The sequence below is a fragment of the Equus quagga genome, chromosome 4 (genome assembly GCF_021613505.1).
Source record: "Equus quagga isolate Etosha38 chromosome 4, UCLA_HA_Equagga_1.0, whole genome shotgun sequence".
Taxonomy (NCBI): domain Eukaryota; kingdom Metazoa; phylum Chordata; class Mammalia; order Perissodactyla; family Equidae; genus Equus; species Equus quagga.
Genome location: NC_060270.1, coordinates 47,174,020 through 47,189,628, shown reverse-complemented (window position 1 = coordinate 47,189,628; position 15,609 = coordinate 47,174,020). Strand labels below are relative to the sequence as shown.

At 33.7% G+C, this 15,609-nt stretch overlaps 1 protein-coding gene across 6 annotated transcripts in view; it reads left to right on the top strand.

The window, feature by feature from the left end:
- Positions 1-15,609, top strand: part of ECT2 (epithelial cell transforming 2) — a 66,943-nt gene that overhangs the window by 39,264 nt on the left and 12,070 nt on the right. For all 6 annotated transcript variants that reach the window (XM_046659764.1, XM_046659763.1, XM_046659768.1 and 3 more), the window contains 7 exons: positions 1,020-1,130; positions 2,300-2,396; positions 4,017-4,098; positions 9,483-9,561; positions 9,729-9,848; positions 12,725-12,863; positions 14,380-14,534. In XM_046659764.1, the coding sequence (XP_046515720.1) occupies positions 1,020-1,130; positions 2,300-2,396; positions 4,017-4,098; positions 9,483-9,561; positions 9,729-9,848; positions 12,725-12,863; positions 14,380-14,534 (783 nt within the window). The remainder of the gene's footprint in view (positions 1-1,019; positions 1,131-2,299; positions 2,397-4,016; positions 4,099-9,482; positions 9,562-9,728; positions 9,849-12,724; positions 12,864-14,379; positions 14,535-15,609) is intronic.

Sequence of the window (15,609 nt, the reverse complement as noted above, 5' to 3'; positions counted from 1 at the left end):
CTTGGTTGTGCTGAGTCCAAAAGCTGCTGATTGTGGTAGTGTTTCTTGCTCAAGTCCCCCACTCCTCCAGGGAGGACTTTGTATCTTAGGATTGCTCTGGGCTGCCTGTGAAATGTTGTGGCTCAAAGATGGCTTTTTTCTCTCCAGCAAGGAATTTCTGCCTCTTCACCTCAGTCAGCACTATCCCTTATTGTGGGGATTCTTTTTATCCAGTTTTCAGTCCTGTCTCACGGGTGATTGTTCCAAGAGTAGTTGTAAATTCATTGTGTCCATGGGAGGAGGTGAGTTCAGAGTCAGCTGACGCCGCCATCTTGACACCACCTCTGTAAATTCATTTTAAATGAAGTGCTGTGAATAGAATTTATAAATTTCTTTCAGTCTCTTTGAATACTATGTATAAATTCCAGTGCCTTGGGTTCTGGCACTTTTGTTCTCTGAGGCTTCCTCCTAAATTCCGTTCTTACCATATAGTCTCTTAGGTGTTTTCTGGTTTGTTGAAAATTCCAAATATGCAGATTATTGTCACGTATCTTTTTGATACCTATTATTCTCCACTATTACCCAAGATATTTTTCCTTTTTTTGTTTGTACTTTTGAGTAATATAATTGATCTTTTAATGGTGGTTTGGATCCTTCAATAAATAGTAGTATGTTTTTGGGTTCTGCATAAATCAACTCTAATTACTGTATTCTGAACTTACAGAAAGTTTTAAACTTTGTCGTGTTTATATCAATACAGTAAGCTGCAGTATACTTTTGTTTCTTTCTGGGTCTTTATTTGCTTTTCAGGTTTTATGCTGTCTGTACCAATTGATGCATTTTGTTTCACAGCTCACTCATTAGTGAGAAGTTTATAAAATAAATTTCTGTACTTAACTTGAGAAGAAACTTACTTTAAACTTTTCTTTTCAGTATGTCAGATTGTGAGTATTGATTGATTGAGTTTACGTTTTATTGTCTAAGGGTGACATGCATTACAAATTAATGTTTTGGTTTTTTTTTTTCTTTTGTTTTCCTAGTCAAAAGATTTGGTAAAAACCTATCCTCCCTTTGTAAACTTCTTTGAAATGAGCAAGGAAACAATTATTAAATGTGAAAAACAGAAACCAAGATTTCATGCTTTTCTGAAGGTAATTCACTTTTCTTTCAGATTAAAACCTGAGAATAATTTCTTTTCTTCTTCGTTTTTTTTTTTGAGGAAGATTGGCCCTGAGCTAACATCTGCTGCCAAGCCTCCTCTTTTTGCTGTGGAAGACTGGCCCTGAGCTAACTTCCATGCCCATCTTCTTCCACTTTATATGTGGGATGCCCACCACAGCATGGCTTGCCAAGCAGTGCCAGATTTGCACCCGGGATCTGAACTGGCGAATCCCGGGCCGCCGAAGTGGAACATGCACACTTAACTGCTGCACCACCAGGCCAGCCCCTAAAACCTAAGAATAATTTCTGAAGGAGTTTATTAAAATTATACTTTTGGTCAAAATGTATTCATATAACAACTCCTTAATGTTATTTATTAACTTTAGCTGTACCTGAGAGTGGCAGTGATATTTAGTTTCAGAAGATTTCACATACTAGGTAGCAGGGTCCAAAAAGCAGCTGAGTGAATGAGAATGTTCTATGTGGGTTTCTTTTGTTTGTTTGTTTTTGCTGAAGAAGATTCACCCTGAGCTAACATCTGCCAATCTTCCTCTTTTTGCTTGAGGAAGATTCTCCCTGAGCTAACATCTGTGCCAGTTTTCCTCTATTTTGTATGTGGGTCGCTGCCACAGCATGGCTGCCACAAGTGGTGTAGGTCCATCCCCAGGAACTGACCCTGGGCTACCGAAGCAGAGCATGCAAAACTTAATGTGGTTATTTTTTTTTTAAAAAGTTATACATGTTTTAGTTCTTAAACACCTAAAACTTTTCCAGTGACATTTTGTTTTCCTTTTAATGATTTTTTCTCTTACCAGTGCCTTACTTTGTTTATCCACTGGTATCAGCATAGTTAGTATTTTAAAACTGTTTTTTTCTTGTGAATGCTGTAGACTTAAGAGAAACTTAAGGTGGAATATTTGGGAGTATGTAGAGGAACTCACTTTCCGTTAAAATGTTAACCTTTGGGCTGGCCAGGAGGTCACTTCAGGGCCTGGAAGATTATTCAACCCCAGTAATATGCCAGAGAACAACTCCCACCCTACCACCCCCCTTAGTTCTTATCCTAGGGCACTAATGATGAAGTGTAGTCTAATAAATGTAGGGTGTGAATCTTTGCAGAAGACCTTTTTTTATTGTTGAATAAATTAATTTCTTTCAGATAAACCAAGCTAAACCAGAATGTGGACGGCAGAGCCTTGTCGAACTTCTCATCAGACCAGTACAGAGGTTACCCAGTGTTGCATTACTTTTAAATGGTACTTGTCTGATCTGTTTTCAGACTATTTTGGATGTTTTTATGGAATTGTTTTGTTCTAAAAAAATTGAAATTCTTCTCATTTTCATAGTTTTCTTAGATTTCACCATTAAAGTTTATATCTTTTACATAGAGTATATCTTTATGGATAATCTTTAATAATCACTGATGCTATAAAAATTCAGTCTGGCCTAAAATGCTTTATTTGTTCTGATATCAATTATATTGACTCATGTTATGCTTTTTCTTCCGCTAAGTCTTCTTACATTTTGTGGTGTGTCACTAATTCAAAATCAATTTACATCCATGTAAATACACAATTCATCCACAAAATCACAAGATGAGAGATGACATGTTTCAAATTGTTTGGTCCTTTTCTGAATCTTAGTAAAGTTCTATATACTTATTCTTCTGCTTACTTTTTTTCCCCTTAGATTGTACAGAGCACTCTTGAAACATACAGCCATTTATTCTAGAACTTAAACTACAGGTATCAATGGAAGGAAATTTTACAGCAGAAAGTAAATTTTTATGAATAAATTTTGCCTGCAGTAAAAGAAAGGCATGTATATGCTTTTACATTTAGTTGACGAAAGTAGTGAATATTTTTATAAAATTCTAGTTTAGTTTTCATACTTAAATTTAAGAAATAATAAAAAAACTGCCAAACAGGAATAAGTGTGTAATAAAGCTTTTTGATCCCCAAATCTTAACTACAATAGTATGTATAGCAGATGAGAAGGCTAACTTTTTGACTATTTAATCTATTTTTTCTTTAAAATCTTTTGGTTAACATATGAATTGTAGTGGTAACTAAAAAATTTGATAATTTTTGTTCTCTTTAAGGTTATCTAATAGAATTTACAATTATTACCTTATAAAATGATTTCTCAGTCTTTAAAAGCTATCCCATTTTATAGATTGTAAGGAGATTATATGAGCAAGCAAATGGTAAACTTTATAGAGCAGTATATTTTTTGCTTATTTACTTATCTTCATTATTGTTTCATTAAGTACTTGTTGAAATCCCTCAAATGTTGTCATGACTAAAATGAATGTGATTTCTAAGCCTTTTTCCTATCACCCCACTTAAAAGATTAGGTGGGCATGCTGCTAGGGAACCATTAGGTGGAACATAGCATAAACAACTTGGTTAAGAAGAGTAAAAGAGTAAGCATCTCATGAACCTGTAAACTAAACAGACCTGCCATTAAGGATACCAAATGCTCTCTGTGATGGAGCCATGGGCCCCAATATGAAATATAACACATATAATGATCTCTCAGCTAATTGAAGATTGTGTGTTTTCATTCAGCACTGTGGAGAGAGTTTGAGGAATCTAAGAGTCCCCAAGCTTTACTAGAAGGGAATTGAGATAGCAGTGTAAGAAGATGTGTTACATATTCTGAAAATTTGGTCAATAAAAAAATGTAGAAACCTTAAAGGTGTAAGAAGGAAGCTCTTAAAGCAACATTGCATAAAACATTTTTTAAAGTAAGGGTTAGATATATCTTTAAAAATTAATCAACCTATTTCTATCATAATGGATAGCATTTTTAAGTCTTAGATGGAAAACCACTGAACTTCTTTTAATTGTGGAGCAAACATTTTATCATGACAGATCTCAAGAAGCATACAGCTGAAGAAAATCCTGACAAAAGCACTCTAGAAAAAGCTATAGGATCACTAAAGGAAGTAATGACGTAAGTGCATTATTTAAACTTTTTTTGTTCTTAGATTTAGAGTGGAATTAATAGAAAAATTAGAGTCTTAAATGGAGAGAAAAATATCAGTAACAAATTTTTGTAAAATATTATATATATTATTTCTCTAATAGTGTAGTTACACATTAAAATGATGGGAGAAGTATTGTAAGAATACATTGGTTAATCAAGAACACATTCTGAAGGTGTTAAGCTATTATGCATGGAAGGAACAATGGTGTACAAATTTGAATATGTTATAAATTCACTAACAGACATTTTCTTCATATACCTCCAGTCATAGCTTGTTTTTATCTTTATATAAACTGCCCAAATGTAACTCAGGAATTTGACCATGATGGAATAAAAAGAAAAGACTTATAATACTTGTATTTTTACTTTTTGTTTCATATCCTTGAGTTTTATAGAATTAAATTGATGAGGTTGGTTGGAGATGTATTTAAAGTATAAATGTGATGAAATTGACTTGGGGAGATTGATTGTTAACTTTGGTTACTTGCTGTAGGTCTAATTTGGAGACAGCTCTGATCAGAAATCATCTTTCATGCCTATTATTATGATCAGAATTGAAAACTCTGGCCTCATGGAGGGTGAGGGCACTTCAGCAATTTGGACTTTACATATCAACGTGTTTAATAGATAGAATTAGGTGATTTCTGAGATTCCATGGGGAGCTTCTATGTGAAATAGTTTCTTAACATACTTGCGAAAGAGCTCTTAGGGAGAAGGTTTCCTAGCTCTAGAGGGTTCGGCAGTAGAATAATGCTCAAATTAGGGAATACCAGCTTTTGTTGCTTCTGAAAGGGTTATGCATTTTTTGTTTTTTGCTTATGTTCATATTTTATATGTTCATCAGCCAAACTTCGTGCTTTTGATTTGTTTTCAAGCCAGGGTAATAGTTATTTTTCAACACTTGATAGTTTAACATATTCTGACACACGTACTACTTTGATTCTTTCAGCAAATTCTATGAAGTAGGCAGTCAGTGTTAGCATATCTTCACAAAAGAGAAAAGCTAAGAGGTTATTACCTGCCCAGTTTACCTGTTTAGTGTGTAGAAACTCTGCCGATATTATTTTGATGGTAGTTTATGCTATTTGTTATGTTGAATTGTGATGCTGATTTATAAACCTTATAGAATTTGACCACATCTGAATTCTTGAGATTCTTGAATGTTTAGCCTATGGATTGAAGGCTTGTGGTTGATTGAAACAACCATAATACCTCAGGTAAAGGAAATAATGACCACCAACTAACTAGTTCTTGCCATTTAAGCAAACCATAAAAACCTAAAATTGGATTCTAATGATATTAGTTACACATGACTTAACTTATAAACATTAATTTGCCATAGATATATGCTGTAGTAGTTTAAATATTTATTTTTTAAATTAACTATACATGTGTAAAATGTAGTTTAATTTTGGCATGCATGTACTCCCGTGAAACCATCACCACCATCAAGATAAGGAACATTTCCGTGAGCATTTCTGTCAACTCCGAAAGTTTACTCATCCCCTTTGGTAGTCCCTTTTCTTGCCTCTCCCTGTCCCACCTGCCCATCCCAAGGCAACAGTTGCTCTTCTTTTCATCTCTATAATTTGCATTTTCTGGGATTTTATCTAAATGGAATCAGACAGTATACTATCTTTGGTCAGACTTTTTTTACTCAGCATAATTATTTTGAGATTAGTCCTTATTGTTGCTTGTATCAATAGTTCATTCCCTTTTATTGTTTTCCATTATATGGATATACCACAATTTATCCATTTGTGTGTTGGTGGACATTTTGATTATTTCTAGTTTCTAGCTATTACAAATAAAGCTGCTATGAACATTTGTGAACAAGTCTTAGTATGGTCATATACTTTCATTTCTCTTGGGTAAATACGTAGGAGTAGGAATGGCTAGGTCATACAGTAGATGTGTGTATAACTTTGAAAAATACTGCCAAACTGTTTCCAAAGCAGTTGTACTATTTTATATTCCCACCAACAGTGTGTGGTGAGTACCAGTGGCTCCTTGTCCTTATCAGCTCTCACTATGGTCAGTCATTTTAATTTGTGAAATTTTAATAGATGTGTAGTGAAATCTCGTAGTTTTGACTTGCATTTTCCCTTATGACAGATGATATTGAGCATTTTTCCTTGTGCTTGTTTACTATCCATTTTCTTTGGTGATTGTATGTTCAAATCTTTTGTCTACTTTTTTTTAATTTGGGTTATTTTCTTTGTAGTTTTGAGAATTCTTTATATATTCTGGTTAAAAGACTTGTCAGATATGTGATTTGCAGATATTTTCACATAGTCTGTGTTGTGTTTTTTCTTTTAACAGTTTCTTTCAAAAAACAGGAGTTTTAGATTTTTATGTAATTCAGTTTATCAATTTTTTTTTATGACTGATACTTTTATGATTTTATCTAAGAAATCTTGGTCTAGCCCAAGGTCACAAAGATTTTCTCCTGTTTTCTTCAAGAAGCTTTATAACTTTAGTCATTAGGTAAAAATCATTTAGGTCTGTGATCCATTTTGAGTTAATTTTTGTATAAAGGGTGAGGTGTGGGTTGATATATTTTTTTTAATATGGAAATCTGTTCCAACACTGTGTGTTCAAAAGACCATTCTTTTTCCACTGAAGCTTTTGCACCTTTATTGAAAAATCAGTTGACCATAAATGTGAGGGTTTATTTCTGGACTATCAATTCTATCTCATTGATCTCTGTGTCTATGATTATGCTAGTACTACACAGTCTTGATTACTGTGCTTTGTATATTAAGTTTTAAATTGGGAATTGTGAGTCCTCTGACTTTGTTCTTTATTTTCAAGATTGTTTTGACTATTCCGGGTCTCTTGAATTTGTATGTAGCTTTTAGAATCAGCTTGTCAGTTTTGGGGGAGGAGAACAGTGGGAAATTTAATAGAGATTTTGTTGGATCTATATTTCAATTTGGGGAGTATTTTCATCTTAACAATATTGAGTTTCTGATCTGTGAACATTTATTTCCATTTCGTTCTTTAATTTCTTTGAACTCCGTTTTGTAGTTTTCAGAATATAAGTTTTGCACTTCTTTTGTTAAATTTATTCCTATTTTATTCTTTTTGATGCTGTAGTAAATGGAATTGTTTTCTTAATTTCATTTTTGTATTGTTCACCTAGTGTATTGTATATTGATCTTGTGCTTTGCAGCCTTGCTGAACTTCTTTTAGTTTTATTATCTTTTTAGTGGATTCCTTAGAATTTTCTATAAACAAGATTATGTAATCTGCAAATAGACGTAGTTTTACTTCTTCTTTCCCAATCTGGATGCCTTTTGTTTAATTTTCTTGCCTAATTGCCCTGGCCAGCAACTCCAGAACAATGTTAAACAGAAGTGGGGAGAACAAACATCTTGTCCCTTGTCTTGTTGATTTTAGAGGAAAAGCATTCAGTCTTTCACTAGTAAGTATGATGGTAGCTGTGGGACTTCTGTAGATTCTCTTTGTTAGGTTGAGGAAGTCCTCATTTATTCCAGTTTGTTGAATGTTTCTGTCACGAAAGGACATTGGATTTTGTCAAACAGTTTTTCAGCATCTGCTGAGGTGGTCGTGTGGTTTTTGTCCTTTATTCTGTTGATATGGCGTATTATACTGATAATTACATGTTAACTCCAACTTGTGTTCCTCTGATAAAATCTCACTTGGTCATGGTGTATAATCCTTTTCATGTGTTGCTGGATTCGGTTTGCTAGCATTTTGTTGAGGATTTTGGTGTTTATATTCATTCATAAGGGATGTTGGTCTATAGTTTTCTTGTGATGTCTTTGGCGTTGGTCTCAGGCTAATACTGGTTTCACAGGAGAAGTTGGGAAGTGTTTCTTCCTCTTCTATTTTTCTGGAAGAATTTATGAAGAATTCTTATTAATTCATCAAGTGTTTGGTAGAATTACTCAGTGAAGCCATTTGGGCCTGGGCTTTTTATTGTAAGAAGTTTTAAAATTACTAATTGAACTTGTTATAGATCTATTCAGATTTTGTTTCTTCTTGAGTTAGTTTCTATGGTTTGTGTCTTTCTAGGAGTTTGTCCATTACATCTACGCTATCTAATTTGTTGGCATACAGTTGTTCATAGTGTTTTCTTATAATCCTTTTTATATCTGTAAGGTAGTGATGTCTCATATTTTATTCCTGATTTTAGTAATTAGAGTCCTTTTCTTTTTTTTCTTGGTCAGCCTAACTAAAGTTTGTCAATTTGTTGTTCTTTTCAAAGAACCAACTTTTAGTTTTATTGATTTTTTTTATTTTTGTATTCACTATTTCATTAATTTCTACTCCAATCTTTATGATTTTCTTCTTTCTGCTTGCTTTAGATTTAGTTTGCTCTTTTTTCCCCCAGAGTTTTAAAGTGGAAGGTTAGGTTATTGATTTGAAATTACTGTTTTTTATTATGTGCATTTATAGCTATAAATTCCCTTTAAGCACTGTTTTAGTTAGTTGTATCCCATACATTTTGGCATGTTGTGTTTTTGTTTTTATTTATCTCAAAGTATTTTCTAATTTCCCCTGTGATTTCTTCTTGACCTGTTGGTTATTTAGGAGTGTTTTGTTTAATTCCCACTTACTTGTGAATTTCCAGAAGTTTCCTTTTGTTATTAATTTTAATTTCACTGCATTGTGGTTGGAGAATATACTTTGTATTATTTCAGTCTTTCAATCAAACTTTCTAAGGCATGTTATGGCCTAATCTGGAGAATGTCCCACGTAGACTTGAGAAGAATGTGAGTTTTGCTGTTCTTGGGTGGAGTAGTACCATCATTTTACTTTCAGCCTATTTATGTCTTTGAATCCAAAGTGTGTCTCCTATAGACAGTATAATCGACTATAGTTGGCTTGCCTTGTTTCCTGTCTCATAGGAATTGACTTTCAGTGTCTTGAGAACCCTTGTTTCTTTTATATTTTGATAATTTTTTAATTGTTTCTGGCAGAAGGGTATATCCTTTCGTTCTTATTCCACCCTATCTGGAAGCAGTAGCCTTAGTTTTTGTTTCAGTGAAATGATTAGCAACTGACTTGCATAAAACCTTAACTGAACTTATAGTTAGAACTTCTGTTCCCTTGAAGTTTGTACTGGTTTAATGTATTTTAGGAAGTGTATAATGATTTGAAAAAAAGAATGTAGTAAGGAGTATAGTTACACATACTTTTCTGAAGGATCTATGGAATTTTTTTCTAATGTCGTGGGATACTTCTAGGGGACTATTTCAACTGATTCACCTATCAAAATTAAAATAGACTCACATGGAAGAACGTCATAGTGACAGGAGATGTATTTGTATGCAGTTTTCATATTCTGTTGTTTTTTAAAGATAACTTTATTAATTTTTCAGGCATATTAATGAAGATAAGAGAAAAACTGAAGCTCAAAAGCAAATCTTTGATGTTGTTTATGAAGTAGATGGATGCCCAGTAAGTGGTCATTTTTGATGATTGTCAGTTTATTTTCTCTTCCTTGTTTAGATTCTACAGTTTTAATATGAACAGAATCTTGGGACCACTTATTAAAAAAATTATCACTTTTAAAAAATTGCTTGCTACCAAGTGATCTCTTCTATTAATATTTTCAATTGCTATAGGCTAATCTTTTATCGTCTCACCGAAGCTTAGTCCAACGAGTTGAAACCATTTCTCTAGGTGAGCACCCCTGTGACAGAGGAGAACAAGTAACTCTCTTCCTCTTCAATGACTGCCTGGAGGTAAAGTTGTACTTAATATGGTATAACACCACTGATTTGTATGACCAATTGTTGGTTTAATAATGTTGATAGAATGCTTTTAGGAGAAGGCCTAGTACTAAGAAGTATGATAAATTGCCCTGGTTTCAAATCCAAATCCAAATGAAAATTTAGTTTATTTCCAGGCAAATAAATGCTTAGGTCAAGAATTGTAGAAACTTTGTATTTCTATGTATATTTATTCAAGATTTACAAAATAATTCTTCTTTTAGAAATTTAAGTAGTTTTTTTAGCGAAAAAGAAGTCAGTATTTTGTTGAAGAGGGAGATAACTTGATTATTTAATGTTATGAATTATGATCCCCTGATTCTTCCTTAAGTCAGTAGGTTCTAGAGTGATTGAGTGGCCAGTATATCAGATGGGGTGCAATGATTCTAATTCTAAAATTCTCATCTATCTAAGTTAAATTTTTTCCCCCATATTAACCCTACAGGCAAATTTAATTATGTTTGTGTGCTTTTTCAACTCTTCTTTCCTTATTTTAATAGTATATTTTTAAACAACTAAACAGTCCAATGGGGGATATAAAGGGAGTCTATTTTCCTTCATCTCAGAAGATAAAACATTTTGATAAAACAGACATTAACCAGAAGACTAATTTGACATTTCTGTTACTGGGTAACTTTCTCTTGCTTTCATTAAAGTGATTTGATGGGTTTGCTTTTTCTTTAAAGTCTTTGCTTCCTTTTAACCTTTTTTACTTCACTTCTCTTCTAGTGCTGCCCTCTTATATCATGCACATTATTATCTAAAGTATAAAATACAAGAGAGTCTTAGAGAACAAGCCATGCACAGTTACAGGTACAATAAAATCTCACCCAAAATTCTCTTGTGTTAAATGCAGAGGTTGTTGTGAGGTTAGTGAAAAATGATATTTTCATTTGGTTGCTAATGTCACAAAACACAAAAATAAAGACAGTGAAAAATACTGTACCCTAAACTGAGAAAGTCATAAAAAATCATGAAGCAGATAATTCTGGACTCACTTGTCTCTTCTATAATTAGAAATTTAGCCTACTCTGCTTTTGAGAAAGGGGTAGGCGCAGTCAATATTCAGTCGTATTTTATCTGAATTTGCATTGTCTTGGGATTTTACTATATATAGTTGCTCAGTACTTCTATTTGTTTGCTTCTACTAATGCTTTTTAAGGTTTTTCCTGTTGAAGTCCTTAGGTCAACTGGCTCCATTCATCTAATAGGCTAATCCATTCTGGTTTTTACCCCCTTAATCCTGAGAGAGTTGTGGTTTCCTTGAAATTTTTGATCTTACATCCCCTTCAAATTACGTGAAGTCTTTTGTAACTGGCTCATTGACCTCCCTTCCACTTTAATTCCTGCAACTGGTCATTCCCTGTGACTTCTAGATCCATTATGTGATTCCCTGGCCCCTCACTTCGTTTACCTGTGACTTTCTGTTCTACTCTCAGCCTCCCTGCCTCAGAGTCACATTAACTGAAACAGCTCTGTTTCTAACGTTAAACTTGAACTTCAAGATTTATAATCCTAAACTCTTATTCTTTAGCTTGTTTGTTTAAATAAAAACCTCACACACACACAATTCTTAGCAAATTTGGAATGAAGAGTATAGAAAAGTTGGAAACATTTAAAATGAAGAAAATCTATGTTGCTTTCCATTAAATATGATGTTTACTGAAGATAAACTAATTTAGGATTTAAGGATATATTTTCGTCTGTGTTTTGAAGTTTTTACCTTGATGTACTAGCATTGGTGTCATCACAAGTACATTCAAATATTACAGTGGAAATAATTCTTTAAAGAAAGAGTTTTTATTGCTTATTTTCACTATATTAATGTCAATGAACTTTTAATATTTGATATGTAACATAGATCTCTGTCCTATTTCTGCTTGCCTGTGATTATGATACTGCTTTTTGATCTTTTCTAATTAGCCAGTACAAGGTAGTACAATTTTCAGCTATAGTTTGTCATATTCACGATCATGACCAATCTCAATTCATTAAGTAACTTAATCTAAATCATTTTGTGTTAATGTCTTTCAGTTGATGATTTTAACCTTAAGAGATTTTCTTTTGAAAAGGCAAAATAATATACTAGGCTTTCATGGAAATGAAAACAATAAATTTAAAGACCTTATAAAATTCACAGAACTGAAGTACATCCTGAATCACAAGGTCTTTTCTGATTTTGCTCCTCCCTTTTCCAGTGTTACTTTACCTATCTCTTTCTTTTGCATGAGTTCCCAGTTTAGAAAAAGTTATATCTTAACACAGCACCTTGAGTTTATAACTTGTATTTTTTGTTTAGTGTATTGGTTAGTTACCTCTTTAACCTTTCTCTTTTTCAGTAGTGTGTAAATATGAGAGCAGAACCATTTCTGCATGATTTACTATTTAACCTTAGTGTCTTGCACAGGATCAGAAATAATTGTGAACTCTGCTCTTAAACTGGTATCAATTATCTTTTAAATCCAAGAGAGAGATCCCAGGGCAACTATTCCCCTTCCTGAACTCAAGATTCCTCTATCCTTCGATGCTGTTACTTCTCACAGTGCTTCGAAGTTCTTTCACACCTCTGGGACCTTTTGCAGAGACCCTGTCCCTTAGCCTATTTTCCTGATTTTTGAGCTCTTGTCATATAAACGTGAGAAGAGCTACATAATTTCTGCTTTACGATTACATGGATGAATTTGTCACATAGTAACTCTCCTTCTTATCACATATAATTCTGGAATGACTAATAGTCAAATGAGCTACATACAGATTTACGTGATTAGTGCCATTTTATTTTTAAGTATTTGGTCTTTAATTGTTTTTATTCATATTACTGACAGTGACTTTGTTTTCCCTACAATCAGATAGCAAGAAAACGGCACAAGGTTATTGGCACTTTTAGGAGTCCTCATGGCCATACCCGTCCCCCAGCTTCTCTGAAGCACATTCATCTAATGCCTCTTTCTCAAATTAAGAAGGTGCTGGACATAAGAGAAACTGAAGGTATGCTCATTGGATAAACTATTGGCTAAATAGAAATAGTTTATATTCATTGTAGGTTTGATTCACTCGCTTATTTATTTAATTTTTAACTGGTAAATTATCTTTAAATATAGTTGGTTAGTTCTGGTAGAATAATTGTTGTTACACTTATGTCTCAACTCCATCTCTAGGAACTGACTTTACTTTTGATTTTTTTCCAATGAAAGTGCTATTTCAACCTGTGGGATATCTTCATCCCTTAAGGAATATCTTCCTCCCTTCAATGGTTACATGACAAAACAGTGCCTTAGCTTAGTCTATTCCCACACCAAAACTTACTTTTATTCCTTCAGAACCCAGAAGAAATCACCAGTCTGTTACCTGTGCTCCGCATCTTACACCTTCCCTGTTGCCGATGGCGGCATTATTAGGGTTATGTTTAGGATATGAGCAGGAAAGGATGTGCATGAATAGATATATCCAAAGTGACTATGGTAGACTTGACACAGGTCAAATGTGTATTAAGGAAAGCTTGTACTCTCAACTTTGCTAGTGTTAGGGAGGGTTCTCTGAAGGCCTGAATTTGCTAAAACTTTGTACCTACTAAACACAGTGTCATCTGTTTAGTTGGCAGCTAGTGATGTATGTGCATGGGCATATTTTGGATGTTGGACATATGTTTGTACAGTGTAAGCTGGTTCCATTACTGATCCCATCCTTTAATGATGTAAGGCTTTGAGTTAATAGAAACGTTTAAAAAAAACTTGAACAGCAGCTATGTTGCTATCCTTACTTGGTTGTCAAATTCTAGATTCGTTTAAGGGTTACATAGTGCATTTATTTAAATCATCTGCATATTTTTGGATTTTAATTATGGAAGACTTCATTGTTTAAAATAGGTTCCATTTTAGCATCTTCATCACAAAACATTTTTTTAACTGTTTTGATATTTGGACATTTTATTTGTTTGAACTTGATTTCAGTAGGTTGAGCTATTGAATTATTCTTATAAAACTTAAATTCTAGGGGCCGGCCCCGTGGCCCAGTGGTTAAGTTTCCATGCTCTGCTTTGGCAGCCCAGGGTTTCGCCAGTCCGGATCCTGGACACAGACATGACACCGCTCATCAGGCCATGCTGAGGTGGTGTCCCACATAGCACAACCAGAAGGACCGCAGCCAGAATATACAACTATGTACTGGGGTGGGGGTGCGGGGCTTCAAACCTTCTAGAATTCTAAGAAATGATATAATCTAATTTTAAAAACAACGTCATAGAAAATATTAAATGTGGAAAATACTGCTTACTTAATGTCAAATTATCATTCTTGGTTTCTCACATGGTACTTACTATTTTAATTCTTTCCAGTATTTCAGCGTAATATGGTGATATTCTTTGTTCAGTTAAAAAGAGTGGACTGAAGGATGGGGAAGAGATAATTTCATTGGAATTTTGTTGCTCAGAGGGAACTAAACTTGAATGAATCTATTATTTTCGAAAGAGTAACATTTAATGTTTATGATTATTCTGGAATCCTAGATTGCCATAATGCTTTTGCCTTGCTTGTAAGGCCACCAACAGAGCAGGCAAATGTGCTACTCAGTTTCCAGATGACATCAGAGGAACTTCCAAAAGAAAACTGGCTAAAGATGCTGTGTCGACATGTAGCCAACACCATTTGTAAAGCAGATGCTGTAAGTTCTTAAACCACTACTATAGTGAAATTTAAACTCCATAGCAATAAACCTGTCCCTTTCTAATACCTTGTTAATTATGAATGTGAGACAGTTTTAGTTTTGTGTGTATTGAGGACACCTGGTTTAATAAGTTATTTGGAAAAGATTTTTAAAAGTATTAGATGCATGAAACATTTCGTTGAGTCCCTAGCTTGCAGACAGGCCCTCATAGCCTATGGCTCTGATTTAGTGAGGCTCCTGGGGCTTGTAATGTATCCTGTGATTTTCATTGGTGTTCTTTGACCTGGCTATTTGTAAAATAGAGGGTGTTTTGTTTTGTTGTTTTTTAAACTTCTTGAAAGCACTACGTGAATTGTCGCTAGTTGCTTTTCCTATCAGGCAAGTTGCCAACCCACTTTTCTCAGTCCAACCCCTTAAAATCAAATGCCATTGTGAGTATATAATTATCTTTATCATATACAGATTAACGTGAAGATATATGAGAAAATAAATTAGTGAAGTTAAATGACTCACCAGAAACTATGTAGCCTGTGTAGATCTTGGATGAAATCTAGGTCCCTTAGAAGATAATTTGTTTTCTTCATCGTGTATGGGAGAGACATGTGATGGACAGATACAGACCCCTTCATCTTTGCACAAATGACATAGAGGAGAATGTATCGATAGATGACTCTTTTCAGTATGGTAGTACTGTAACTGAGATTGTCTTGGACATTCCTGTGGGAATAAACATTTATTTTGTTATAATTAAGCCTGACTTTGAAAGACATTGAGGTATAATTATTATTGTTTATTAAATAGACAATACTTGATTAAAGGTCCCTACCTCAGTGTTTAGAACAATTAACAGACTTTTTGATTTGTTTGTGTTTTTTGAAATTTATATGGGACAAGAATATGTTATAAATAAAGGTTGGTTTGATCTGAAAATGTTCAAACAGGGTAATACAGTGCTACTGCATACAACAGAATACTGGCTAAAAAATGATGAAGATAGCTTTTGTTATAAAGCTTACAAAAATGCTCATTATAAGGAAGAATTATTTTCATAATTCTAGGTATCTGTATATAA